Source organism: Melospiza melodia, chromosome 1 (assembly GCF_035770615.1).
Source record: "Melospiza melodia melodia isolate bMelMel2 chromosome 1, bMelMel2.pri, whole genome shotgun sequence".
NCBI classification, from domain to species: Eukaryota; Metazoa; Chordata; class Aves; order Passeriformes; family Passerellidae; genus Melospiza; species Melospiza melodia.
This window is the reverse complement of record NC_086194.1, coordinates 19305502-19333112: the sequence shown is the minus strand read 5'-3', so window position 1 is coordinate 19333112 and position 27611 is coordinate 19305502. Positions and strand designations below refer to the sequence as shown.

The 27611-nt window shown below is 41.1% G+C and overlaps 1 protein-coding gene across 3 annotated transcripts in view; it reads left to right on the top strand.

Moving 5' to 3' along the window:
• The first annotated feature begins 4271 nt into the window (after nt 1-4271).
• Nucleotides 4272-27611, top strand: part of MLLT10 (MLLT10 histone lysine methyltransferase DOT1L cofactor) — a 123493-nt gene continuing 100153 nt past the window's right edge. The window contains exons 1-3 of one of the 3 annotated variants that reach the window (XM_063150129.1): nt 4272-4510; nt 8168-8247; nt 26356-26410. In XM_063150129.1, coding sequence (XP_063006199.1) covers nt 4342-4510; nt 8168-8247; nt 26356-26410 — 304 coding nt within the window. In that variant the 5' untranslated portion in view covers nt 4272-4341. Of the gene's footprint in view, nt 4511-8167; nt 8248-26355; nt 26411-27611 lie in introns of those variants that run through there. The other 2 variants (XM_063150140.1, XM_063150148.1) reach the window with 2 other exon arrangements.

Below are 27611 nucleotides of genomic sequence, written 5' to 3'. Positions count from 1 at the left end.
AACAAAGATAGAATTTGTTGGATCTAAGGCAGACTGCCATTTAAAATGCACTGCGTGCAAGGGTCAACATGTAAGAGTTGCATTTTATTTTGTGCAAAGTGACCATTTCACTGCTGCCTTCCCAGAAATGAAGCCAATACCCACGATTAGAAGGTATTTCAGTGAATGCTGTTAATGATTTAAAACCACATAAACAAAAGGCAGACAAGCATCGATGTATTTTAAATGGATAATCAAGAGATAGATCATTCTACCTATTGAACATCACTAAGCTACTGCAATTTTCTGTTTTCAGTTGCATCTGTTTAGCTGCAGTATGTATCTTTTTGCACTTAGGTAAAGATCACAGCTTTCTCAACAAAGACCCAGTCTGAAAACGGAGTAAAAATTACTGTGAGAAGTTTGCTTTCTGGAAGGAAGTGAGTTTTCCTGCTCTACAGCTCCAAGTCCCAATATAAATTTATGCTTTCTAATATAATATGCATTTTATATCAAGTCTATGCTTTTTCTGTTATTTTTGGAAGACTCTTCTGATGATTATATTCAACTGGTAATGTGGCTTTGTAAATTAAAGACTTTTTCTTGTTTAATGCTTTGTTTTATTCACTAAAATTATAATATGATTTTGCACATCTTAAGAAAAGAAGGTGACATTTCAACTAAACATTCAAAAATCTTAGTTTTACTATTGCAACTGATTATTTTGTAGTAAAAATTTGTGAGTACATCTTTATTTTTGTTTATAAAACTGAAGTGCTATTCACTCATATATGCTAATGTTTTCTTGAATGCCTTAAACTTCTAAAGACAATTTGCAATTGGAGAGTGTAATTTTCTTTTACTTACACATTCATTCTGTTTGTGAAAGTAAGAAAAATTGAAACACAAAATCTTCTTATAAGTTTCTTATATTCTAACTTGTTCAGCTTCTAGATTTTGTAGGTTCCTTTAAGCGAACTGGATTTTCTCCTTGCATTTAGATTAACAATAAAATTATTCACTCTTACTCACTGAATTATATTTTTCTCTAATTATTTTAATCTCTTATTTATCACTATAAGAAGGACAAGTTTCCTTTTTTAGAAAAAGAAAATTGGCCTTCTGAGTCATGTCAGTGCTTATTAAATACTACAATCATAAGAACATATATGCTACAAGATTTTATGTTCTGATTCCATAGCTGTTATAGGCTTAGTGTTTGCAGTATTTATTTAGTGGTAATGCATTTCTTTTCCTATTTTGCATTTCAAAGGTCTTCTCTAAATGATTGTTTTACAGAACTATCAAGAGGTTATCTAAATTTTTCAATCAAATATTACACAATACCATAAAGTGGTAGTCATGGAGTTTCTTCCAGTCCATGTAAAGTCTTTCTATAGAAAGAATTAAATAGAAATCTGTAAGAAGACAACAAATGTTTCATTAAATAACTGAATGTATTAGGCTTGATTGAATTTTAACCAAAGCAAAATTTCGGGATGTTCAATACTGAGCTGGTGTGTTACATGGTGTGAGATTAGAATATTTTTACTTGAAAACTATACAGTAGGTTCTTCACAAATATACTGTTGTTGCTATGGTGCAGCTTTAATCAAGTTGTTGCAAAGTAATTAGTTTTTTCTTTGGTGATGCTTCTTTATAAAACTAAAGATTGAGCTTTAAAACAGCTAACACAAAAAAAGATGCTTGGGAATTGATTGTACTAGTTGCTTTTCAGACAAGAAATTGCAGGAATACCTCAAAAAAAAAAAGTGGTGAGAAAAATTTACAATTGTTTGTTACAATATACATTTTACTATATGTATAAATCCATCCCACAAAATATATTTAATATATTTTTATTTAAAAATTAAATTTATCTGTCAGGGAAATAAAGGGTAGATTTGCTGCCGTACTGTGACTTTTCTTTTTTTGGTTAGGGTTAGCAGAATCATTGAGAATGCTTTTTAAATTAGATGTCATTTTCTTGACAAGAATGAAGAAGGGCTGCAACACAGCATCTATCAGCTTCAAATAATTTGTGTTTTTAAAAACACCAGGATCTATTAATTGCTTTATTTTCTTACAAAGTAATTGCTTTCACCTGCAATTTTCAGGGTATTTTTATGAGCTTTTAAAGTAATAAAAATAGTGTTTTAAGTATGTTTTATAACAAATAGTTTTATGTTCAAATTTGTATTCTTCAGTGTTGATAGGACATTTGGTGCAGGGTGGCTTTTTTTTTTGAGAGCGGTCTTTGATTTTACACAACTGAACCATACTACATTCTGGTCTCCTCCCCCTCCATTTTTTACGTATCTTAAAAATTTCTAAACTCTTCTGGCTATTTGGAGCATATATTTCCAGAGAAATGCTTAGGATGCGCCCGAAATGGCTGCAATAATCTCATGTTTGGTTGGGCCTTGCATGTAGGAAACTACCTCCATGATTCTTTTTTGCCTGCCTGCCATTCTTCCTCTATCAAAATAATTTCACTTAAAACTTGAAGGAGAGAAAAGAGCTTGACCTAAGATATCCTGAATACAAACTGCAGACTCGGATGTCTGCAGGGGGTAGAGTTGTGCACATCCCACCTCTCCCTTCCATGCAGCGGTTTGTTAACTAATAAAGCATCTGCACTTGTGTGTACAGGACTATGACAATGTATAAAATATAATCTGCATACGTGTGGGTCTAGGTAGTGCTGTGTCCAGGAATGTACATAATTCAGTAGTGATTTGTACAGATAACAGCTCAGCTGCCCTTCCAAACTCATCGTGAAAAATACAGCCCACACACAAATTCTGCTTCTCTGCCTTTTAGCATGATAATGAAGATGAATCAATGATATCTTCCTTGCCCAACACAAAATAAAACAAACAAACAAACAAATAAAGAAATGCTAGGCCGGGGGCAAGTGAGTGACCAGGATTTTGCAAGGCTGCATTTAATTTCTTTATGCTCCTAACAATCACCACAATTAGTTCCTTCTGCTACAGGCATACCTGCTTACAATGGAGAATTGAATAGCCTGAGATTTTCCTATCTGCTGACCACCTCAGCTCGCTCCCCTCAGGTTTTTTTTTCTTCCCCCCCCCCCCTTTTTAATTTAGAGAGACAACAGAATTACAGAGTTGTTTTATTAAAAACAAACAAACAAACAAAAAAAACCCCAATCGCCCAACTTCTAGAAAGACATGTCCACCTCTGTGTAAAAGTAGAGAGCAGCTGTGTGGAAGAACGTGTTTGTTTTTGTGTGTCTGCAGCCTCCCTGGTTTCTCTATTTGTCACATCTCCCGTTCAGCATCACTTTCGCTGCCGTGGCAGGGATAGCCAGGCAGCGCCGCATCCGCGCCATGAGTTTGGAGGGAAGAGGAAAGAGCGGGATTAATAATGCATTAGCTTTGCAGCCCCATCGCAGGGAAAATAAACAAAATAGTAAAAGTTGCGGTGAGGGCAGGCGAATGGCGTAATAGCGAGAACGCATTAGTCCTGCAGGCACACCGAGGGGATATAAACAGGATAATAAAAGTTGGGAGCGGGAATGCATTAGTCCTTCAGTCACATCAGGGGGAAAATAAACAAGATAGTAAAAATGATTTCGGGGGGGTGGGGAGGGGGCGGGCACGGGGCGCGTCCTGCGGCCCTGGCGCGGGGCCCCGCGGAGCGGCGGCGCGGGTGGGAGCGGGGCGCGTGTCCGCGTGTCCGCCGCCTCCCCGCCCCCGCGGCCGAGGGGCGGGCGGGGGGCAGCGCGCAGCGCGTGCGGCGGGGGCGGGGAGGGCCGGGCGGGACGCGGCGCCGCGCGGGCTGTCCCGCGGCCCCGGCGCGCGGGGGGGCCCCGCCATGTCCCGCGCGGGGGACGGGCCGTGGCCGCGCGCCGAGGTGGGTGCGCGCGCGGGCCGTCAGGTGCGCGCGGGCGCGGCGAAGGGCGGGCGCGCGCTCCCGCGCGCGCTCTCTCGGAGGGGGCGGCGGCGGGGGCGCGCGCTCGGGGCGCCGCGGCGGCGCTCACGTTCCGCGGGCGGCGCGCGAACCCTCGCGAGGAGGCCCCGGGCCGAGGCCTGCCCGCCCCGCGGGCGCGCGCGTAGTGCGCCTGCGCGCCGGCGCCGCCGCCGTGCCCGCCCGCGGAGCCGCGTCCGCCTCGGGAGCCGCCGCGGCCCGACCGACACAGCCTGGCCGGTTGGTCGGGCGGGGGCGAGACGAGGCGCTCAGCCGGCGGTCATGGGTCCCGAAGCGCTGCCGCGGCGACGGTGGCGGCGGCTGCGGCTGAGTGACTGAGGGGAGACCCCGCCGGGGGAGGGGGCAGGCGGAGGGCGAGGCGCGTGTGGCGTGCGCGGTGTTGACGACGGTGTTTTTAACCCTTAGATGGTCTCCAGCGAGCCGCTGCTGCTGCCGGTGTCACTGGAGGGCGAGTTCTCCAGTAGCATGAAGGAGATGATCGGCGGCTGCTGCGTGTGCTCCGACGAGCGGGGCTGGGCCGAGAACCCGCTCGTCTACTGCGACGGGCACGGCTGCAATGTCGCAGTGCATCAAGGTGAGCGGGCAGGCGAGGGCAGCGCACCCGCTCCGGCCTCCGGCCTCGCCACTTCCTTCTCGCTGCTCCCCGGCTTCTTCCCTTGGGCCTGCTTCCTTCTCCTCCCCACCCCCGGCCGTTTTTCCCCCCTTTTTTCCCTCCCCCTCCCAGCTCCTTCTTTTTACCCATGAAGCCTGTCTGCCTGTTTCTAAGGCCACGTGCTTTCTGGTTTGACTTGCTCTGTCATCTTCTCTCCTTCCGTCTGTCTGTCTTCCCTCACGTGAGACTTAGTATGTATAGTGTGTTCTTCTGCATTGTGCCTGTGAGAAAGGAAGAACTCCCCTGTCCAATTTTTTACCCTTTTCTCTTCTCCTGCATGTTTTTTGCGTCTGTGCTCCCCAGCGTGCCTCTGCACCCTGTAACAACCTCAGCTGCAACATTTCAGAGACTCTCTAAAATTGCTTTTAGTCTTTGCAGAACTTGTTACTGTACTCTATTCTGCTATTTTGCTGTATTTCTTTTTTCACCTATGCGATCCCTGTTGTCCCTTCTTTTCCCAAGTTTGAAAAAATTATTTGAGTGGCAGCCAGGAGACAAGGAGGGTTTAGGATTGGAAGAGAGGGGTGCCTAGGAAAGACTTAGGTGTCATGTGATTTCATCTCTGCCTTTCCTTGAATGTCATTTGGCTGATGTTTCATGGTAGATGAAGAGACTTCCTGTTGTGGTTCTGCAAGGGAAGGGTGCTGTTTGGAATGGCTGATGCTGGATTTGTTTGGCTTAGTGGAGGCTGGTTGGTTGGTTTCCAGCTCAGTTCGGGAGCTGGCATGTTCCCTCTGTGTGATTGTTTTTTTTCTGTCAGTGGGTTGACCCTTCGTGTGAGAGCAAGGAAGAGACAGTTCTGCTGCTTACATTGTGAGAAAGGAAGCCATCATAACTTTTCCTTTATGGTAGCAGGAGTAAGGAATAAGATGGTAGTTTTTCTGTACCAACTCCTAAGCAGTCATGTGAACTCAGTGACTGCTTTTTTGGCTACTTACAGGTGGTGGACAAATTGGAGGAGACAGAAAATCCTAAATCCAATTCATTAATCTGAATGCCTAGTGCATGTGAAAATGCTACTAATGTGTGTCTCATGCTTGGTCTTAAATTGTGCTGAAGATGATGTAATATAGTTGTTGGTTGTTCCAAGTACGTGTTCCCTTCTGAGTTGGCAAATAGTGAGGAATAGTAGTAATTTAAGGAGATATACAAAATAATTATGTTATTTTTGTTAACATTAGATTGAGCACAGAAGGGACCTGACAGGATCTCTGAAGTTAATCTGGTTTTGAATTGGTTTCCTGTCATCTTAAGAGCTGAGTGATGTGTAATGTTAACCAGTAGGTTGACTGCACTTGTGGGATCTTAGGATCATGAAGAAGAACACAGTGACTACTTCTAGAAGTCATAGCTGAAGCAGCTATTCCTTTTGCATTATCTTGGACATCTTCCTTTGTATCTAGAACCTTGCTGATGTTTTCAGTGAAAGAATTGGATGATAGCAGCAGTTGGACCTGAAATAGCAGGAACAAAAGTCAGTTATAGAAAGTATTCCTAATATACAGAAACACATTTCAGTAGGTACAAGAAAATGTACTTTTTTTATTAAAGTCATTTCCAACCCTAAGCTGGAATCTCAGGAAGTAAGCAGAATAGTGCTTGGTCTAAATCCAGAAGCTGTTACAGAGATCTTAAGAAGAACTCTGTGTTTTGATTTCCTGTACCATTCATGCTTTACATTTTGGATTTGATAAGTCATGTGAACAAAGGTGGTAGAGGAGGCATGTCCCCTCCTCTGTGCAGTAAATGTAGTAGTCCTCGTGGTCAAAGCTGGTGGTCTGTATTTGAAGTACAAACAGCAGTATTATCCATAAACCTTTATTAACTGCTTTGGTTTTGTTACTGTAATTATTCTTAGTTCAGAGGAAACTTCACAATTGAAGTCATTGGCAAGTTGTGAAGGACAAGATCTCTTCACGTGTTTAAAGAAGCTTTGCACAGTAGTGGAAGTGTAAACAAAACTCTGACAATGGTATCCTGGTATATCAGAGCAGGATTGGGTGATGGACTCCTCTAGGCTCCAGGTGTGCTGTTACCTGGCAGACACAGAAGTACTTCCCTTCAGCTTTGGTCATTGCCCAGCCCATGTTGCCTTTGGATCTGCTTGCCAGCCTTGTTTCTGAGTTGCATTTTATACTTGTTTCCTATTCTGCACTGTCACTTGCTAATCTAAATGTATGATTGCACATTTAAAATTTCCCTCTCAATATCTAAAGAGAAATTCAGAGTCCCCCCATCTGTGGTTATTATAGATGCAATGAAAACATGATTTTTTTTTCTCATGTTAAAGAACTTTGTTGTACAGTCAAAGGGGCTTACTAGAATAGTTTGGCCTGTAGATACTTGAATAAAGTATTTGCAAATCTGACAATCGGTTTCAATATGACTACATGTATTTATATAATAGGAAATTATTTCATTGACTTTCCTTCATGGAAATGAAGGTATATTAGCCAGATGTTTTTATATTACTATTGCATTACTATTTTTCATCTCTGAGCTATCACAAAATCAATATATTTGTGTAGTGTAACTACAAGTTACTAATTTAATCTCAGCTTTCTTCATAACTTTAAATTAATCATATTTTTTTTTTCTACTTACACCCTTAAACTTGATTTTTGTATTTAAGTAACATATGATTGTTGAAAATTGAGTCTGACTGATCTTTAATACTTTGGGATTATCTTTGAGCAAAATGTTTGGCTTTTTGGTTCTTTGTTATTTGCTACACCCGTACAAATAAGAGTATACTCACAGCACTTGTATTCTTTTGTTTTCATTCCCTCTGTAGTTCTTAAGGTTGCTTGATGTGTGCATTTCAAGCATGAGCAGTATTGCCAAATTGCTAGACTCTTTTTTTCTGGGGAATTTTGTAACAAACTCTTGGGGTTGCTTTTATATTCTGTAAAAATATAGATGACTGTCTTGCAGATAAATCTGCTTGTCTGAAAATCTCTTTCCTAAGGATTTATGTTGTAGCCTGACTGAAGTTGCAACTGATCCAAGTCCTGATGCTAAGTTCAGTTTGTATTTACATCCCTAGGAATTTTCTGGGGTAAAAAAGCAAGCTTTGTTCAGTTCACTATGGATTGTCTGCTTAAGACCAGTTAATGTTCTTACAAGAGTAAGAAAAGTGGATAGTAAATGTAATAAATGCCTTAGGAAGAGCCCAGGTTTGTTAGTTACTTTTAGTTTTCTCAAAACTAAAAAAATCCCTCATAATAACAAACACCCAACATTTACAGTGAAATGTCGCACCTGTTTTGGAAGTAATTAAATAGCAAAACAGGTCACATATGAAGTGTTGCTGCTTTTGAATGGTTCTGTTACTTTTCAAGTGAATGTGTTCTTTTTTCATTGAACAAATCCTGCATAATTTTTAAAATCTAAGCTTGTTGTACTTAATTTCTTGTAATTCTGTGATAGGATTTAATGTGCAATGTATAGCTGTCCATTTTGCTTTCTTGATAATTAAAATTATGTGAGATCAACTAATAGTAAGCTTCTTTTAGAACGTATTATTAGTATTGTAGTGCTGTTTATATTTGCTGAAATGTTTTGTCTTGTTCAAAACAGCTTGCTATGGAATTGTTCAAGTACCCACTGGACCATGGTTTTGCAGAAAGTGTGAATCTCAGGAAAGAGCAGCCAGAGTGGTATGTGTTTTGTTTATTAAGTAATTGTAGTTACAGTCCTTGTGTGGATAATATTTATGCAAGTGTTACAGTAATAACAGAAGAGAACTTTGCTTTCTGTTGTAATTCCTCTAAATGATTTTCAGAAAGACCACTGTTCTTCTTATTTTTTTAAAGTGGAAATATGTAACTGTCTCTGAAGTATTCTGACAGTGTCAGGTTGAGGGGTTTTTATTTTTTAGGTGGTGGCGGTTTTTTAGTTAATTTGGTTGGTTGCTTTTTATCCTTTTTTTTGGTCCATGGTGTAGGTTTTGGTTAATTTTGTCAGTTTAACACTTACATAGCTAGGTACAGGAAATAAATAAAATTTATATCCAGTTTTCTTTTACAGCAACCTTAGGTTGCCAGTTAAAAGCTTCAGTCTAGGAACACTCCCAGGAAGAAGTGTTGTTAATTTCAAAAAGTAATGCTTACTTGGAATGTGATACTTAGAATTGAAGAAGTATTTTCTTTCTGCTTTTTCTAGTTCTTTTATGGTAGATATTGGGGATTCAGATAATGCTTTTCTTTTTTTTACCATGTTTACATGAGGTTTTGTTTTGGTCAGACTTACATGTTAGATGAAACAGGGTGATGTCAGGCATTTTTAGAAAAAGAGAATCCCATTTCTTCCTACTTGGCACTTCTTAGTTTGTCTTCCAACAAAAGATAAACTGAGAGAAGTGGGGGTATTTAGAACGACTAAACTTTCCTTTGCCTCTGAAAAAAATTTCATTGGAAGAGAAGGTGGTGCTGCATCTTAGAGCAGAGTGTAAACTGTTTTTAACGTTCATCTCTGAAAACAAATGAGGAGTCAGAGACCAAATTTTCAGTTACTATCAGTGGCTATCAGTGTGTTTACAGGACCTGCTTGCTGTACCTATTTCCTTTTCTAATATCAAGTGCCATAGCAGTGGTGGTGAGACTTACTGTTGCATGAATTTTTGGCACAGGTCTAAAGAATCTCATTCATCTGTTTTTTCCCACTTTTTGCCACTAACATGTTCATAATGCCCAGGGTGATCCAGACTGACTTAGTTCTTCCAAAGCACACCTGTTGGTGGGAGCAAGAAGGGATTGATTTTTCTATGCTCTTCAAGTATTTGCCAATAGAAAATCTAAACCCTTTCTAAAGAAAGGCTGTTTCTTTTCATGGGGAGACCATCAGCTGTGTGAAGTTTTAAGAGTCACATTTTTTAGTGTTGCTGCGTTTGATGTATACAGGTTGATAGCAAAGTTAAAATTACAGAGAAGAGAGAAAGCTGGTGACTACAAGAGGATTTTCCAAGAGTACCATAGGGAATCCTTGTGGTTTGGGATGTAGTTAATCCTGGCTTCTTGTGACATGAGGAGTGTAAGAGAGCTGTCCAGAGTTCTATAATAAACAGTGTCTCACTGCATTATGATAGTTTCTTGAGTTTACCAAATGAATAGCTTTGATAGACTACTTTGCTGTTTGAAGTGAATAAGAAACAGTGCTAGCTGAATTTTCTGCCTGGTGTATTCTGTTCTTGTTTCCACCAAACAGTGTCTGTTTAGTTCAACAGGTTGATTACAGATTTTGTTTTGAAAAAGGAAATTCCATTTGTAATGTAGTGTAGGTTTAAGTGGTTCTCAGGTGAAACCGATTGCATGTGAATTAGCTCAAGTTTGAACAGCTATTTATATGTTAGTGAGTAAGAAACATGGTGGCTGTATCTGAGGTGTCTTGGAGCAGCTCTTGACATTCAGAAACTAAACTCAAGCCCTCAGTATGGAAAGTGGAGCTTTACAGTAAGCAGTTTACCAGACCCAGAAGTTTTAACACACTTGCTTAGAAAAGCAAACATCCTTATCATCACCGTATGAGAGTGAAGTTTAGTTTTTCTCTTGGCCTTCTTGCCTATAAACAAAACCAGAATTAAATTAACCATATTACATTGACTGTGCTTCTGCTTGCTTACTTTTAATCTTTAAAAAGACCTCAGTATTGTGCTCAAGGCATATTTTCCCATGCTGATGGTGTCTGTGTGTTTTCAGGGTGTGTTTCTTGGTTGTTTTTCTTTTTTAAGCTTCAGTTGCTGGGCAAATATATTCATTCTGATAAGCAGCTGCAGTTAATTGCTCACACTAAAGTTAGTCTTGCTTTAACAATGAAAAGGAGTGGACTAACTCAGGAACACATAATGCAAGTTGGTGAGTCACCAGAGAAGTTCGCTTAACAGTGGACTAGGACAGGTGCCATGTGCTATGAAGTGTTATGTCCCGGTGTGTACTTGTTCCTTTTTTGTGTGCTGCCTCTAGGCTGGTATGTGCTGGGTAGGAGCCAAAGCAGTGGCTGGTTGACTTCTGTGTTTTTGTTGGTCAGCTGGAGCCAGTGTCCTGGCTGCTGAATGGTCAGTTGCTGCTTGGAAAGCACTGCTCCATGCCAGACAAGTCATACTGAGTTTTGGTTCCAGCAGTGTCGTGTTTTTTTCTGTGTGTGAGAGAAAGTGTGCCTTTTCATAAACCTGAACTGTTTGGATAATGGATGTATTGAGGTGGCTGGTAATTTCTTTGGCTTTTTAATCATGCCTATGTAGTACATAATTGAAGGTTGTAATCCCAGTACACACTTTTTACATCACTGTGTAAGTTTTTAACTATTGCTTGAAAAATCTTAAGTTTTCTCTAAATCAGCTCATTTATCTTAGCTGACCTGTGGTGAGCTTGAAATTCAAGTCTCTTCAAAATGGGTGGTGACTGCTCCTGGCTTTGCCTGTGTCAGCACCAGCTGCTACTGCCCTGCATAGTGGGCCCTTTTGGTGTCTTCAGATGCACCTGAACTTCTGAGTCAAAAAGCAGGGCAAGTGCATATTGATGTAGAAAAAAATAATTTTGAGGTCTGTGAGATTGTATATATATGGACTGCCACAGAAGGGATTTTGAGTCCTGGCTTAAGAAATTGGATGGTGCATGTGTTTTGTCCAAGGGCTGATAATTCGGGTACCCAAAGAAAGAGCTAAGCTTAGGATTTGTAGCACAACTGTTGTTTGAAAAGACTGAAAAGACTTTTTTTAGCCCATAATCCTGTTATGTGTCAAAAATCTTCCTTGATGATCTTATGTGAAGGGTAATTTAAATATAGTATATAGTGGGGTAAAAATAGATAATGCATTTATGGTTTACTACCAGCTATTAATTACTCTTCATACTCATTGTGAAGCTGCAGTAATCTCTGTGATAGAGGCAGGAGTTCACCATTTGTGCAGGTAGCTTGGTCAGGCTTTTTAGCTATGTGTAGGTCCTGTTCTTCTGAATCCAGCTTGATTCAGAGAGACCGGGAGATCTCTGTACTGAACTTAAGTTTTTCTTAAGAATTCCAGGAAGCTTTACTCCCTCAAAGTGTAGCTCAGGTGCTAAATGTGAGGTTGGATTGCTTGCACTGCAGGTGAATCACTCTGCTGTTGATCTGTTTCATGGGAATTTGGATATTTTAGGCTTGTCCTTGCATCTGGAAGAATCAGTTTGGACTTGGTAGAAATTAATGTCATAACAGCAGTGGTTTTTTTGCTTGGCATTTCTGTGGTTTTTTTGGTTGTTTTTGGTGGGATGGTTTATGAAGTTAAATGCAGTGGTGGTCCAGAACTGAGTCAGCACATTTGTGTGACACTACAGCTTGTCTAATAAGCCACCTGGGTTTTAGTCCTGGGAAATGTGCTGAGGGGGCTCTGACTCCCTGTGGAGCTAGCATCCATCTGGATCACAGCTCAGTCTGGCTGGAGTCTCTGTGCTTGCACATGTGTTTCTTGGAACTTGGTGTGGAGACAGAAAGAGACTTCTGTGTCATTGCAGGGGAAGTTTAGACCATACAGTGGTCAGTACTGAGGGTTCAGAGCAGTAAAGTGCCACTATACTGTTTACCCAGTTCAGGTATGCTGTGTGCTCACAGTGACAGGTTCCTGCTGGTTATCCTCTGAGACCTGAGCTGCACCTGCATCTGCTGCACAGATCATCCAGATGATGATCTGAACACTTGAATTTTAATTTTTAAAAAAACCTGTTAATATAACAAGAGTTGGAGCTCTCTCCAAATTATATTTTTAAAAAATGTTTCATCATACTCATCTACAAGTTTCTTTTGTAGAGTTGCTCATAAGAATTGTTTGATGTATCCATATTTTTACACCTCACCCCCAGCATTTACATAGTGTAAAAATAAGCATAGGTGCAGTATTACTTGCCTTTGGCCTAAACAGAAGAAGGCAAAGAAGGAAAAACTAGGAATGCAGCCTTTCAGTATGCAGACAAGTTTGTGATCAGAACTCTGATACCTCTGGCTCAACAGGCTGCCTGCAGGGGAGTGAGATCTGTGTTTATTAACACCTGTATCTGTAAACTAGAGTGAATGTTGAGAAATATGGTCACAATACAGCTGAATGAAACTTTATTAACCTTATTTTAGAAGAAGAAAACTTGCCTTTTTTTTTTTCCAATTTGAATACTGTCCATCCATTAAGGACTAATATACTGTGTAGTTTCTTTGAAGATATCCCTTGAAATAATTCCAAAGAAATGTTGAAATGAATGTTTCTTTAATGTGTATCCATATTTTTCCTTAAAGGATACTTTATGTAAGAATATTACTAAAGTTACTTTAAGAATATTATAACAAATATTACTAGAAGAACTGCTTTAGTTTTGAGCACACTACAGAAAAATTGATCTGTGTGCTTTTGTTATTTGTCTGGCTTTTATGAATGACTGTGCAGTCTAGAAGGCATTGAATATTAGTTTGTAGCTGGATATCTTGGATAAAAGGCCTACCTAAGGATACTTAGGGAGAACATTGTGTATTGGGTTTGTGTGACAAGGGTTTGTTAATAAGGAGGCTGCAGGAGGGATTTCTCTGAGAAGCTGCCAGAAACATCCCGTGCCTGACAGAGCCAGCGCCTGCCCAGCTCCAAGACAGACCTGCTGCTGGCCAGGGCTGAGCCAATCAGCAACTGTGGCAGTGCCCTGAGATAACATATTTAAGAACAGATAAAAAACCCTGCTGAGCAGAAACTGCAGCTGGAGAGAGGAGTGAGAATGTGTGAGAGAGACAACTCTGCAGACACCAAGGTCGGTGAAGAAGGAGGGGGAGGAGGTGCTCCAGGTGCTGGAGCAGTGATTCCCTTGCAGCTGGTGGTGAAGACTGTGGGAAGGCAGGCTGAACCCCTGCAGTCCATGGAAGCCAGCCAGGGAACAGACACCCACCTGCAGCCTGCGGAGGACCCCATGCTGGAGCAGGTAGATGCACCTGAGGAGGGTTGTGACCCCAGGGGAAGCCCATGCTAGGGCAGGCTCCTGTAGAGAGAGGCCCAGGCTGGAGCAGGTTTGCTGGCAATACTTGGGACCTGTTGGGGTTCTGTACTGGAGCAATCTTGCCATGGGACTGCTCCCCAGGGAAGGGGGGACATGCTGGAGCAGCTTATGAAGAAATGGAGCCTGTGAGAAGGACTTAGGGTGGAGAAGTTGGTGGAGGACTGTCTCCTGTGGGAGGGACCATGCTGGAACTGGGGAAGAGTGAGGATTTCTGCCCCTGGGAAGGAAGAGGAAGCAGCATGTGATGAATTTACCACAGCCCCCATTGCTCTGTGCTGTTGGGTGAGAGGAGGTAGTGGAAATGGGGAGTGAAGTTGAGCCTGGGAAGAATGGAAGGATGGGGAGAAGGTATTTCAAGATTCAGTTTTTATTTTCTCGTTATCCTACTCTGACTTGCTTGGTAATAAGTTAATTTTTCCCCCCGTCTTGAATTTGCTTTACCTGTGATCTCTCTCTGTCTTTATGTTGACCTAGGAGCCGTTATTTCAATTTCTGTCCCCTGTCCTGCTGAGGAGGGGAGTGACTGTGTTGGTGAGCGCCTGGTATCCAGCCAGGTTCAGCTCACCCTGGTGTGTCTTGGTGCCACACATGGAGCATAAGGAAGTAAGGATAAGGAGAATAATTGGGCAGGTACCAGCAAAACTTGGACTGAACAGAATTAGGGAGAAAAGCGGAATGATTGTGGAAACTTTGTGTTGTTCCGATTGTGATGAAGGTGAAAATTTTTATTTTGTAATGCTGTTGATTGAGTGATGCGTGTTTCTTGTCCATTACATATATAGATGAGTGTTGTTTGCTTTGCATTTCATGAGTCCAAGAAAATATTCTTTCCTGTTTTGTTGGTGTATGAAGTGAATACAGACCTAAAACCTTGTTGTATTGCAACTCGAAAGATGACAGAATTGTTTAGCATTACAGTGGCTGGTCTTCAAGGTTAGGAGTACAAGAAGTGCAGAAGGTGCTGCAGAAGTGCAGTGTACTTTCTGTGTACTTCTCCAACATATCAATGTGGGAGTGTAAGTGCTGCTTCTGATTGTGCTTCTTTCATGCTTTTTTGTTTTCTTCCTTTTTTTTTGTGTGTGCTGTATTTTTCCCTGCTTGTATGCATACTTGTTACTTGGTTTGTAAATACGCAGATGAGTTCATAAACTTATCTGAAGCACTTTCCCACAGCAGAGAAAAGGTCTGCTACTTTTTCTTTTGATTAGCTAGTTTACTGAAATGTCCATGTAATTTGTGCAGTAGTTTATAATTACATTATGCAAATCATGGTTACATAGGGTATTCAGGCTTCAAAACAGTGATGCATTACTCAGGTACTACTTGATCGAAAATTTTTTAGCATAAATGTCAATATAACAGGTACTTCAGTAAATAGTCTAAAGGTTCTTTGGCAAAATTACTTACCAAAGTGAGGCTAGAACAAAACATTTTCCCTTACAAGAATTGCATAATCCTTATGCAGAAATGTTTTATGAATGTTTGTTTCATTGTATTCACTGACAGAAGAAGTCTCTAAAGTAAGCAAGGAGTTCCTCAGCTTGTGAGAAGCCTTGCTTAGAATTGATGTAACATTTTATAGCTGGGAATTTTTGGGATAAAGCTGTGATGTTGCAGAAGAGCACTGAAATAAACCATTGCATGTTGTATTTTCTTAATGTAGATTGAATTGGGCCAGTTGCTTACTTTCAGGCTGATTAAAAAAATTGAATGTTTAGTTGGACGTGCAGCCAAACGTGAGAGGTGTTTCTCATAGACTTCTGATGCTTTATCTTGAAGATCAATGTGTGAAACTAAAACTTTATATATGTTTATAATTAGGATTTTTGCAACATCTAGCAGGATTTACTAATCTTGAGTAAATGGTGGGAGATTTATGGTTTTGGACTTCCAAAGTTGGAGTAGGCTGATCATGCTACACCCTGTGTGTCATCATTATGTTACATTGTACTATACATTATCTCATTTCTATACATTGAGTGAAAGTATGACTAAGTATGACCTGTAGTACTTACTGAGTGGATGGTCTTTAACAATGCTGATTTGCATGTTGAGTGCTTCTAATCTTCTTGTCATATTCTACAAATTTATTATCAGTAGTAGATGTTTTTGACAGAGCTAACCAAATCTGCATATATTTTTATATGATGCCTTGATAAAAAGAACTAAGTTGAATCTCTTTAATTTATCCATGTATAAACCCCAAAATGCTTCAGGTAGTCAGTCTGTTTTTCTTTTACCTGTCAACTGTCTGCTTTAAGAAAAAGTTCTTTCTTTCTCCTGGGACAGATGACTGAATAGAGATGGGGCAGAGATTTGGCAAATTTGTCAGCCTCGAGAAATGGTTATTTGAAGATGAAGATGACTTAATTTCTTAAGTTGTCAAGTTGCAGAACATAGCACTTTGGAAGAGAAGTGCTGACAGCAGGCATTCGTTTGCTCTATTAGTGATGTCAGCCAGTTGGGGATTCTTGGATGTGGCAGGAGGTGCTTCGATTCCTGCTGGTTCTCCATTGTGGTTTGTGAACACTGGAGTCTGGTGTGAATCACAGTGAAACACTGCAACTTTAATTTGTCTCTTTTTGGATATTTGAAAAATTATGTAGTTAGCTCCTTGCTGACTTCTGCTTCAAATCCTGCCATGGTTGTAAGCTATCATTTGTAGAGTAATTTAGTTCAAAATAGTGAAGGTGGGTATTTTGTGAGTTTATCAAGTTTCTGTAGGGTTTATAAGGTCTGAAGATACTGTAGGTTGAGAATATTGATAAAGTATATTGCTATCCTACTGTAGTTTAGAAATTGATAAAGAAGTGTGGATTTGATTTTGTGGACAGAAGTCTCTTCTTTGGCTGGGCCATGTGTTCCTAAAGCAGCTCATCCTTTTTGCTGTATTGAGCAGGGGAAAAAATGAACTTCTGACTCTGGCAAGTATTACAAAGCATGGATGTTAAAATAGAAAGAAACTCTAATGGGAATTTTCGCAGTACTTAATTGGTTTGAAAGGAAAAGCACAAAAGCAATTATCAGTAAAATATCAGAATAAAAACATTTGGTATGAATAGATAGCCTAAGTTTGGTGTGAGTAGAGGTTCAGTAATTTTCAGCAGCTGCTGGAAATGCTTGTGAGTTTTACTAGACTTTCTGGAGACTTCAAGGGCTGAGATGTTGATCTTTCCTGGTTATTCTTTGTATGTTGGCAGTAGTGATCTTGCTTCAGTGAGGATGGCTTGAAGCAGGGAATAGAAACATGAGATGTCACTGCTGAGGGTGGGGGTAAGCTGTTGCCTGCAGATGTAGATGTGGTCAGTCTGGTGCATATCCTGTTGCTGGCTCTGTTCTTGTGCTGGCTGCCTGTAAATTCTCATCTATTGATAGAATTTATGTGAAGATCTAAATTTCCAGATGAAGTGTCTTGGCAGCAGTGTACTGGTTTGCACTACTCTGCAAATTGCCTGTGGGTTTTTCTTCTTGTTTTCTAGTCTTGCAAAAAGCTGTTCCTTTGGAGGCTTCAGGGTACTTGTCTTTCTGTAGATAGTCCCTGATTAACTGAATTTGAGTTAGGTTTTCTAAGAACTATTGTCTGGTTGTCTGTGGTTCTCGATTTCAATTGGCACACTTTCACTGAAGTGTCTTTAGAATATGTTATCTTGTTATAAACAGAGCTGTGTTGACATTGGTTGTTCAGTACCATATTTTTCTGAATCTAACACAAATTACCCAAAAATTTCCCAGGCTTAATTGGGGGAAAAGAGAATTTTTCCTGTCTTCAGTGTTTTCATTCCAGTGTACTTGTTGTTGTATTTCTACTTTAATTTTTTTTTTTCCTATTGAAGAAAACACACTAGGGTAAGAGGAACATAGAAAGTATAAAAGGAAATTAGAAAATACAGGATTCTTTCCCCTGGAGGAAATGAAATACTAATTTCAGATTCTTTAGGGGAGAAGGAAAATAAATAACAAGAACATGTTGAGCTTAGAAGATAATTTTTCATTGAAAGAATTGAATGAACTTCAAATAGTTATGTATAGGTTAGATGAAGTGTGTACAGCATTGGCATAACTGAAACTCTAGATGTGATTTTTAATAAACTTGGTGTTCAGAGCGGTTTTCTAAATAGTCTTTTTTTCTCAGAATGTTTATATTTTTGACAGCAATAGGTATGTGTCTGCCAGCATTAAATTGTTTTGCTTTAACTAAAATAACTACCCATATCAAGATCTTTACCTTTCTAAACCAGTTTTTAAATACATATTAAGATATTATTAGGGTATTATTATTATTAAGGTATTATTTGAAGTAGTAGTATTTAAGACTACCTAGCATATTTGAAGTCTGTAGGATTGGAGAAGATAATCTTACATATAATAAAGAATATTATGAGTGACTTCTACAGGTGTCTTTTTTTCTGGTAACACCCAAGAATGAGACAAAATGTTACAGAATACTGGTGAAGGCAGGTGAAGCTGTACCACAGAACTTGGGATATGAGTATCTGGACACAGTCAGATGTGCTGCAAGCTTCTGCAGCTGCTGCTAAGTGGGAGTCAGGGCTGCTGAGAGCATCATGGCCTGCCAGTTGGAAAGGCATCGATTAGAAACTGACCTTCTGATCAGCTGCTTTGCTTACCTTTGTAAATCTGTCCATGTGCCTTGGGAAAGTGTGTTGAGTTAGTGCATTTTGTTATGCACAGAAATACCTAGAAGCATAGAATGCTATAAAATAGATGTATTTGAAACAAATTCAGAAGTAAAACAATGAAAGGCTTGGCAATTGACTCTTTCCTCCTAGGTTAATTTAAAAAAGTCATAAGAATTTGAAGGATTCATAGAATCATCTAATGATTAAGGATGGAAAAAAAATCTGTGATCATTGAATCCAGCTGTTAACTCAGCACCACTGTATTCACCACTAAACTGTCTCTAAGTGCCACATCCACGTGCCTTTTGAACACTTCAGGGATGGTGATTTTGTCACTTCCCTGGGCAGCCTGTTCCAGTCAGCCTGATCACCCTTTCAGTGATTTTTCCTAATTCCAATCTAAGCCTCCTCTGGTGCAACTTGAGGTCATTTCCTCTTGTCCTGTCATTTGTTAGCTGGGAGAAGAGATTGGTATTCACGTTGCTACACCCTTTTTCAGAGAACACAGAGATGGGGAGTTGTAGATTAGCTATTCCCGAGCCTCCTCTGGGCTAAAAAACCCCAGCTCCCTCAGCTTCTCCTCAGCAGATTTGTGCTCCAGACCCTTCCCCAGCTCCATTGCCTTTGTTTGGACTCTCTCCAGCTCCTCAATGTCCTTCTTGTACTGAGGAGCACAGAACTGGACTCAGGGTTTGAGGTGTGGCCTCACCGGTGCTGAGTGAGGATGATCAGGGGGATGATCTCTGCCCTGGCCCTGCTGCCACTCCATTGCTGAGCCAGGCCAGGATGCCATTGGCCTCTTGGCCACCTGGGCACTCTGTGGCTCATGTTCAGCTGCTGTTGAGCAGCACCCCCAGCACCTTTCCCTCCAGGCATCTTTGCAGCCACTCTGCCCAGGCTGGAGCTGCAGGGGTTGCTGTGAGGCAGGGGCAGGAGCAGGCCCAGGCCCTTGGCCTTGTTGGGCCTCAGAGCTCTGGGCTCTCCCCATCAGTGCAGCCTGTGCAGATCCCCCTGCAGAGCCTTGCTGCCCTCCAGCAGCTCAACACTCCCAGCCAGCTCAGTGTGTCTGCAGGGCCTGAGGGTGCCCTGGATCCCCTCACGTGGATCATTGCTGGAGACATTGAGCAGAGCTGTGCCAGCACTGAGCCCTGGGCAGCACTGCTGGCTGCAATTCCATTCAGCAGCAGCCTCTGGGCCCGGCCGTGCCAACAGCTTCCCACCCATGCAACAGAGCCCCAGCCAAGCCCTGAGCAGCCAGTTGCTGCAGGAGATGCTGTGGGCAATGGTGGCAAAGGCTTTCCTGAAGTCCAGGTAGGCACATCCACAGCCTTTCACCCATCCACTGAGTGAGTCACTTTGTCACAAAAGGAGATCAGGTTGGTCAATCAGGACCTGCCCATGCTGGCTGGGTCTGATTTCCCTGGTTGTTCAACATATGCCCTGTGATGGAACTCAAGGTGATCTGCTTCATGACCTCCCCAGCAGTGAGGTCAGGATGATAGTCCTGCAATTCCCCGGGTCTTCCTTTCAGCCTTCCTTGTACATAGGTGTCTCAGTTGCTAATCTCCAGTCAACTGAGACCTTCCTGGTTAGCCAGGGCTGCTGGTCAATGTTTAAAAATGAGTTGGCAAGCTCTTCTGCCAGCTCCCTCAGTACCCTTGGGTGGATCCCATCCAGCCCCATAGACTTGTGGCTGTCTCAGTGGCATGGCAGGTCACTGACACTTTTCCTCCTGGATTGTGGGGACTCCATTCTGTTCTCTGCTTCTGTCTTCCAGCTCATTTTTTCACTAAAATATGAACTAAAATTGCACCAAGTGGATTTAACCATTCTTTTGTTTGTTTAATGGTTAACAAGAGCAGCAAAATAAAATGTTTTGTCTGATAACTTTTAACTCCTGTTGATGAAAAAAATTGGAAGAGGTTGAGTGTCGGATTTTAAGAACTGTTATGCTGATTGTATGTAACTCGCTATTTTTGTTGTTTCTACCTTCATGGATCATGCATTGCAATCTCATGGAGTTGTTTCTTTCAGTTAAACACTGTTGGGGTTTGGGGTTTTGGTTTTATTTTTTCTGTTGTCAAGCAGTATGAAACAGTAATTCTGTGATCAAAATGTACTTTGGAGAATAAAAATGGTTCTGGTAGTGTGTCATGCTGGGTATATGCACCTTGACAGGGAATTCAAGCTTCCAAACACACCCTTTTGCATATGTGGCTGATGCCTGTTGAAAATTTTGAAATACGTGAATGTCAGGGAAATATCAAAACAAAATTGAGCAAGAAATCTGCCTGCATTACTACCAACATAAAATTAGTCTGTTTCAAGTGTATGCTTTCTTTCCTTCTGTCCTTCCTTCCGTCCTTTTTAAAGTAAGGCCTTCAGTTGGACTTCCACTCTGATTTGTAGCCAGTGTAGATAATGCCACCTCCCAGATAAGGTATTTATACCCTTTATATCCTTTCCTGACCACCTGTCTGTGTTCCTGTTACATTTGTTATCTGACATTGGTTGTGTAGCCTCATGGAAAGTGGCTCAAAGAAATTATCTGACTGAAAAAAAAATATTATTTTTATGTTGCTGGCTGGGATTTCCATATAGTCAATTGAATGCTTTTCCCAGAGCAGGGAAGACAGTAGAAAGGACACAGCAGGGGATGGTCAGTGATCTTCTTCTGGCAGCGCAGTGCAATTATGCTACCTTAAAGTGAGCCTGTAGTAAAGTCAGCTGGAACTGCAGGTCGGTGTCTTGGCTGGCTTTAAGGAACTGTGGTCTGTTTAATCTGCTGTAGATCTTGTGTTATTTAGGTTAACAGGTCACATTGAAAGAAACGTTTTATTGCCTCATTGCAATGCTGGGAATTCAGTCCTGCAGGATTTTACTTGGTTGACAGTCATTATTCAGGTGAATGGTTCCAGTGGCCTAGCTTGGGCCACAATTCAGTAAATTACGTGCACAAGAATTCTTTGACCTTTGTTTTCTTACAACAAGAGACAGCATATAATGGGTGTCTGCAGATGATGCTTTATGAATGTGCTCCAAATTTTCAGAACCCTGAGGCAAGAGCAATGTTATATTCCTATTACTATTTTTCTTCTGTCCTGCATGTATAGTCTTGTCCCTGTCTCTCTTTTATCTTCTCTATTTGCTGTTGCCTTTTTCTCTTTCCCTTAATTTCAACATGAATAAGGTAGTCTCTTGGATTGAACCAGTTTTTCTATGCCTTTTCAGTTGAAAAGTTGGTAGAGCTAGGTGTACCAAAAAGACTTGAAAAATGATATTTGTATAATGTTACCTAATGCTGGTTAAGGTAGCTCTTAGTCCTGGTTAAAATGGAAAGTCATATTTATCTAGAATAGAGGAAGAACACTTTATACCACAATGCTGTGGAGCCAAGTTGGACTGTAACTGATTCAGTATGGGAAGCTGGAATTATTTAGCTTCTTGTTTTACTTTGGTCTTCCATTCTTGCAACTTTTTTCTGATGGATATCTTTAGTGGACACCTCTGTGTGTGTGGTTTTTTTTTTAAATTATTTCAGTTTTTTATTTCTTCTTGGTTATTTTTCTTTTTTTAATAATGTTGAGGGGATAAAAAGTTTCTTTTTCTGCATGTATCTTGCATGCTTCTGATTTTAGTTGTCTGCTGGGTGATGTTTTAAAGACTGGACTCCTCAGGAGGCAGTCGGTTTTTCATCAGACCCAGGCAATCTCAGTTTGCCTGAATGCTAAAGGATAGGATCAGTCTTTGTTTACTTAATTAAGTTGCTGTTTATGTAGCTCAGAAGTGAGTTGTGACAGTCACGCTGTCAGACTCTTCCAGCTCCACAGCCCTGAGATTGGTTTCACTTTAGTCCTCTACAGGAGACCTCGTAGTCTAAAGCCATTCCTGCTGAGAGTTCACCCCAATTCTGCACGGACAGAACTTAGTCTCCATGAACTTAGTCTCTTCCACTGAAGAGCTGCAAAAATGAGATGTCCTTACACTCTCTAAGGACAGGAAGGAAAAGGAAGATGTCATTTTCTACAACTTCATTGTGTTCCTTCAGCCAGTATTAGTCTCTTCACTCTCTTCAGATCTAATTCAGCTGCCTGCACCTACAGCACCGCGTGTGCTGCTGCACCTCCCTGTGTTGGACTGGTGCCCTTAGCACACCAAAGGACGTGGTTATTCTCTAGGGTCACAATCAGCCTCTGTAGTGTTCACATTTGTGCTGCTTAACCTGATGATGTTTGTCTGAATTGTTGATCAGTCATAGCAGCTTGCCTTATTTGTGCTGTGGTGTCTTGTAGATGTTGTATCTGCCCCTGCTACCTACTCCCTCTGCCCTGCCCAGCTGGTTTAGAAGTTCCCCACAGTGTTTCTGAATGCTCAGACAATAAGTCTGTCAGAAATTTTTGCCATAGATATGACTTAGAACACAAAACTGGAGAAAAGAGCCGTGTCATGGTCTGTGTGCTCAAATATTAGAGGCCATCTGTAGGGTTCATCATATTATTCCATATACTGTGTTGCATCATCAGCATGCATGATAAAAGGATCAAAATATTATTCCATCCATTTTAGAGCTAGTAATAAAGTGTTAATTGAAAGAAAAAAAAATTCTCTGCTAGTTACTTGTCTCAAGGTGTGAGATTCACTGTTTCCCACCTGGCAGACCTCCTGGTTTTACTATGTGGTGTGTATTGAAACTTGGCAGAGCAGAAATGGGTGACAGAATCTGAGAGTGTGGAGGCTGGGAAGGAGTTAGATTCCTGAAGCAGAGAAAGGCAGTGGAAGCTTGGGGTAGCTACCTATGTGCTCTGTTAGCTTACTGGGGTGCTACCTTATTGCAGATTGTAGCCAGATTTCATGGCCCCAGAAGTGCTCTGTGTCATCCAAGTGCAAATATCTCTGCAGAGTTACCAGTTCTCAGCACCATGAGAGATGAGTGTGATTCTGCACTCAGGTTTTGCACTGAAGTTTTCTTCCACTGTCAAAGCTTCCACCTCCACTTCAGTTTTCTGTCTTGCATCCTCTCTGACTGGTTGCAGCCAGGACTGCAGAGGATTAATGAGGGAACTGAGTCCTTGCAGACCAAGACAAATAAATCAGGTGAAGCTGATGAGACTGAATGGAGCATGCTTAACTCTTTGGCATAAAAGACTGGCTCAAGTCATTGCATCTTAGTGTCCTGTGATCATTTTGATTTATTTTGTGGTAAAGTTTGCACAAGAAGCTTGCTAATTCTTTAATTATTTGTGCTGCAGTGCTGTGGCTCTCTGCCTTCAGTTTTGCTGATGCAACTGTTTGTGGAATTGTACTTAAATTGCATCACTGATATGAAATGAATTTAAAAGGTTAAAAAGTTTATTTCATTCTATTTCACTGATCTGTTCTAAGGGGCAGCCCAGCAGATAGTTGTGTCAGTAGCTGAGGGAGTGGTGGAGGGGGAAGTTAATGAGGGGGAGGTGAAGGGAAGAAGAGAACCTCTTAAACTGGTTTTGCCACTACTGAAAATGTTTGTCAGACTTCCATAGGCATGCAGAGGTGGGGCAAGGCAGAATCTGTTAACAGCTTCTCTTCTCTCAGTTACATCATCTCCTCTCTTTGGCATTAAGCTGCCAGTTTGCAGCTTTGGACTGGGAGCCAACTTTATTGCACTGTGGCCATCAATGCATACCTGCTGAAGTGTTAAGATACAGCTCACAAATATACTGAATCTGTAGGATTTTGTTTAAAATGAACTGATCAGTTCATTTCAGTGTCTTGACTAAAAAAAAAGAAGTAAGGATCCAAGTTTGAAGGCAACTTGCAGAATGATTAAGATGTTTTCAGCCACTTTTGTATCTAAATTTCACCATAGACTTAATGCTGGCTTTCAGTAAATTGCTAGTCATTTTTGTGAGTGTGTGAGACAGATGAGTGAAGCAAAAGACAAAAGGCTACAATCCTAAAGATTCTTCTTTCTGTGTGCAGCTCTCTGTACCAGTGCACTAAGTAAAGTTTTTTTTTCTATTTTATCCTCTATGAAAGCCTCTTTGCTCTAATATAAATTTTTTACAGGTTAAGAAAGATAGTATTACAAATTTCTTACAGGTTAGGACAGTCCTCAAGATATACTTTAGCCATATGAATTTCAGGAATGGAATTTCTAGTTCCTCAAATAAGTTTGCACAATCTGTTTCTGAGGCACTGCTAGCATCATAGGCTCCTTTATCTGCTGTCTTGTCAGTTAGCTGGAAAATAGCTCTGTTCAGGGAACAGTGAGAGCAGGTGTCCCACTCTGTTTGAAGGATATGGTGTTGAGTTTGTATCTGATGATCTTGATTTGCTTAAGATTATTAGGTTTCTATGCTCTGAGTCGTCCCTAATCTGGAAATATTTAAAGGTTATAATATGGTGATTCCTAGGTTTAGGATCCCCTATAGTGGTGTTCCTGTGCTTGTAATGTGGAGCACTTGGAGTGTGAGTCAAATCTAGTAATTTCTGTCATCTCTGGTTTGGAATTGATTTGCATGCTCTAGGACATGAAGGTAAACATGATGTTAGGAACTTGATAGGAGGCAGTGATGGCAGAAAAACTGTTCTGTTGTGATCCTGGTGTATGTTGGAAGAGTATTACATCATAGATGACTTGGACCCAGGACTGGACGGGACGCTAATCAAGTTTGTAAGTGATACAAAACTCACAGGAGCTGCTGAATCCCTTGGAGGCAGGGAGGCCCTGCAGAGAGAACTTAATAAATTAGAGGACTGGGCAGTCAATGACACTATGAAGTTTAAGAAGGGCAAATGCCAGACTCTGCACCTGGGATGGGGCAACCCTGGATGTACAGACAGACTGGGGAATGAGAGGCTGGAGAGCCAGCCCTGTGGAAAGGGACCTGGGGGTCCTGGTCCATGGCAAGATGAACCTGAGCCAGGATGGCCAACCCTGTCCTGGGGGGCATCAGGTACAGCATGGCCAGCAGGGCAAGGGAGGGATTGTCCTGCTCAGCTCTGTTCTGCTCTGCTCTGCTCTGCTCTGCTCTGCACTGGGGTGGCCTCACCCTGAGTGCTGGGGGCACTTCTGGGTGCCACAATATAAAAACGAGATTTAATTTGTTAGAGTGTCCAAAGGAGGGCCATGGGGATTGTGAAGGAGATTGAGGGGAAGCCGTGTGAGGAGCAGCAGAGGTCTCTTGGGTTGTTTCCCTTGGGGGAGACTAAGGGAAAACATCATTTGAGTCCACAACTTCCTCATGAGGGGAAGAGAAGGATCAGGCACTGATCTCTTCTTTGTGGTGACCATTAACAGGACCTGAGGGAATGGCCTGAGGTTGTGTCAGGGGATGTTTAGGTTGGATATTAGATAAATGTTCTTCACCCTGAGTGTGGTTGTACACGTAACAGGCTCCCCAGGGAAGTGGTCACAGCTCCAGGAGGGCTGACAGTTCCAGAAGTGTTTGGACAATAGTCTCAGGCACATTGGGGTGACTCTTGGGGTGGTGATGTGCAGGGTTAAGAGTTGGGCCTTGATGAACCTTGTGGGTCCCTTGCAACTCAGCTTATTCTGTCATTTTGTGATGAAACTGCTTATTTCTAGACGTGTAGTTTTGCTACAGTTGTCAGCTTCTGACCTCCTTTTTCTGAGACAGAAAGTGTGGTTGGTTTTTGTCTCTCAGGGTAAGTGGCAGCCAGCAGAGACTGCAGCCAGCCATAGCTATGTGCACCTGTGCTGGTTGTATCCACAGCACTTGTTCATGATTGACCATCTTGGTCAATACAGAGAGCCTAGGACAAGGAAATACAGTAAGGACTTTTGGACTTTGTCCAGGCTTCTTGGCATTTAAGTCCACCCTGTGCTGTAGTTTTTGGAGGCTTCTCTTCAGAATTCCCGGGTGTGAAACCCAGGAAGAAAATTGGAGGTGGAACTGCAAGTAGCTTTAATGTGTGTCATAGTTTGAAGATCTGGAGGAGAAAGCTTTATTTTTCACAAAATAACATTAATATTCAAGTAAAGGTTAAGGGAAAACACACCCATTCACTTGTAAAGAATGGTTGCTTCCTTAATATCAGATAACAGTTTTAATGTGTGTGGTTTCTTTTTCAATGCTTCTGTGATCATTCCATTTTTTTATTTTACTTTTGCTTTTTCTCCTAGAGATGTGAATTATGCCCTCATAAGGATGGTGCTTTAAAGAGAACAGATAATGGGGGTAAGTTTTATTCTTGCTTTTTGTGATCTCTCTTATTTTGTATGAGGGAAATAAATCTGTGGAAAAAAATTATAGGGATCCTAAACATAAAAGAAAACACTGACTGCTTGGGAAAGAGATAACTGTTTTAGAGTAACCCTTATTTGTCCACTTCAGGTTCAATTTACTTTGAGGACATCTATCATTATTCTTGGTTTCATTTTTAGGAAAAAAGTTACAATAGGAAAACTGCATTTTAACATAAGATTTAATGGGTAAAATGGATGAATTTTATGTGTATTTAGTTGGAGCCTGAGCATTACAGAATGCTGTTGAAAGTGCACCATTCATGGAGGAAAGTGGAATTTTTATGTCTATAGCCCAGACTGAATGCACCAGTGCATTTTCAAAGGTTGACTCTTTCATGCCTGATTTACTAATAGGTTCTTTAACAAAGAAGTTAGAGCTGGAAAGTTGCAGTAGTGATTACCTCTGCCTTGCATCTTTCTAATTTCACTGTTCAGGTTATCATCAGTTCTGCTCCTGCTGAGTAGAACTGCTAGAGAAAGTCTCCACTGGATATCCTGGCTTGATTATATTTATACTAATAGCTGGGTTAATATGAGTGTAAAATTTCACTTAACATTTGAATCACTTTTGGAATGCTGCCTTCTCTCTCTGGTAGATACTTCTAATTCCCATCCATCATCTATCTGTAAATAGCCTGGTCATTTTGATACTGAGCCTTTTCTCTTGTGAGAGGAGAAAGTATGATCTGTATTCTGGAATTCACTTGGACAGTCTATGGAAATTGTATTCTGCAGATTCTATGCCGTGTACATGATATTCTACCTAATTTGTGTCTTAACATAGTGTTGATGCAGCTTTGCTATTTCTGTTGCAGTTGAGTTGCAGGAACACAGGGCCTGCACGTGTTTGTGCTGATCTGTCCTTTCCCTTGTGTACCTTTGACTGCTCTGTTCATATATATATATATATATATATATATATAATATATATATATATATATATATATATATGCATGCTCTGGGTTTACCATTTTAGTGTCAACTGTCTCAAACACATCACTCAATACCCAGTACTTAAGTCTTATTCCTCTTCTTTATTATTCCTCTCATGTCAATACATGAACTGTTGAATTAATTTCTTTAGAAATGGCAGCTGGACACTTTATTTTTAGGAAATAGTAACAAGAAAGCCT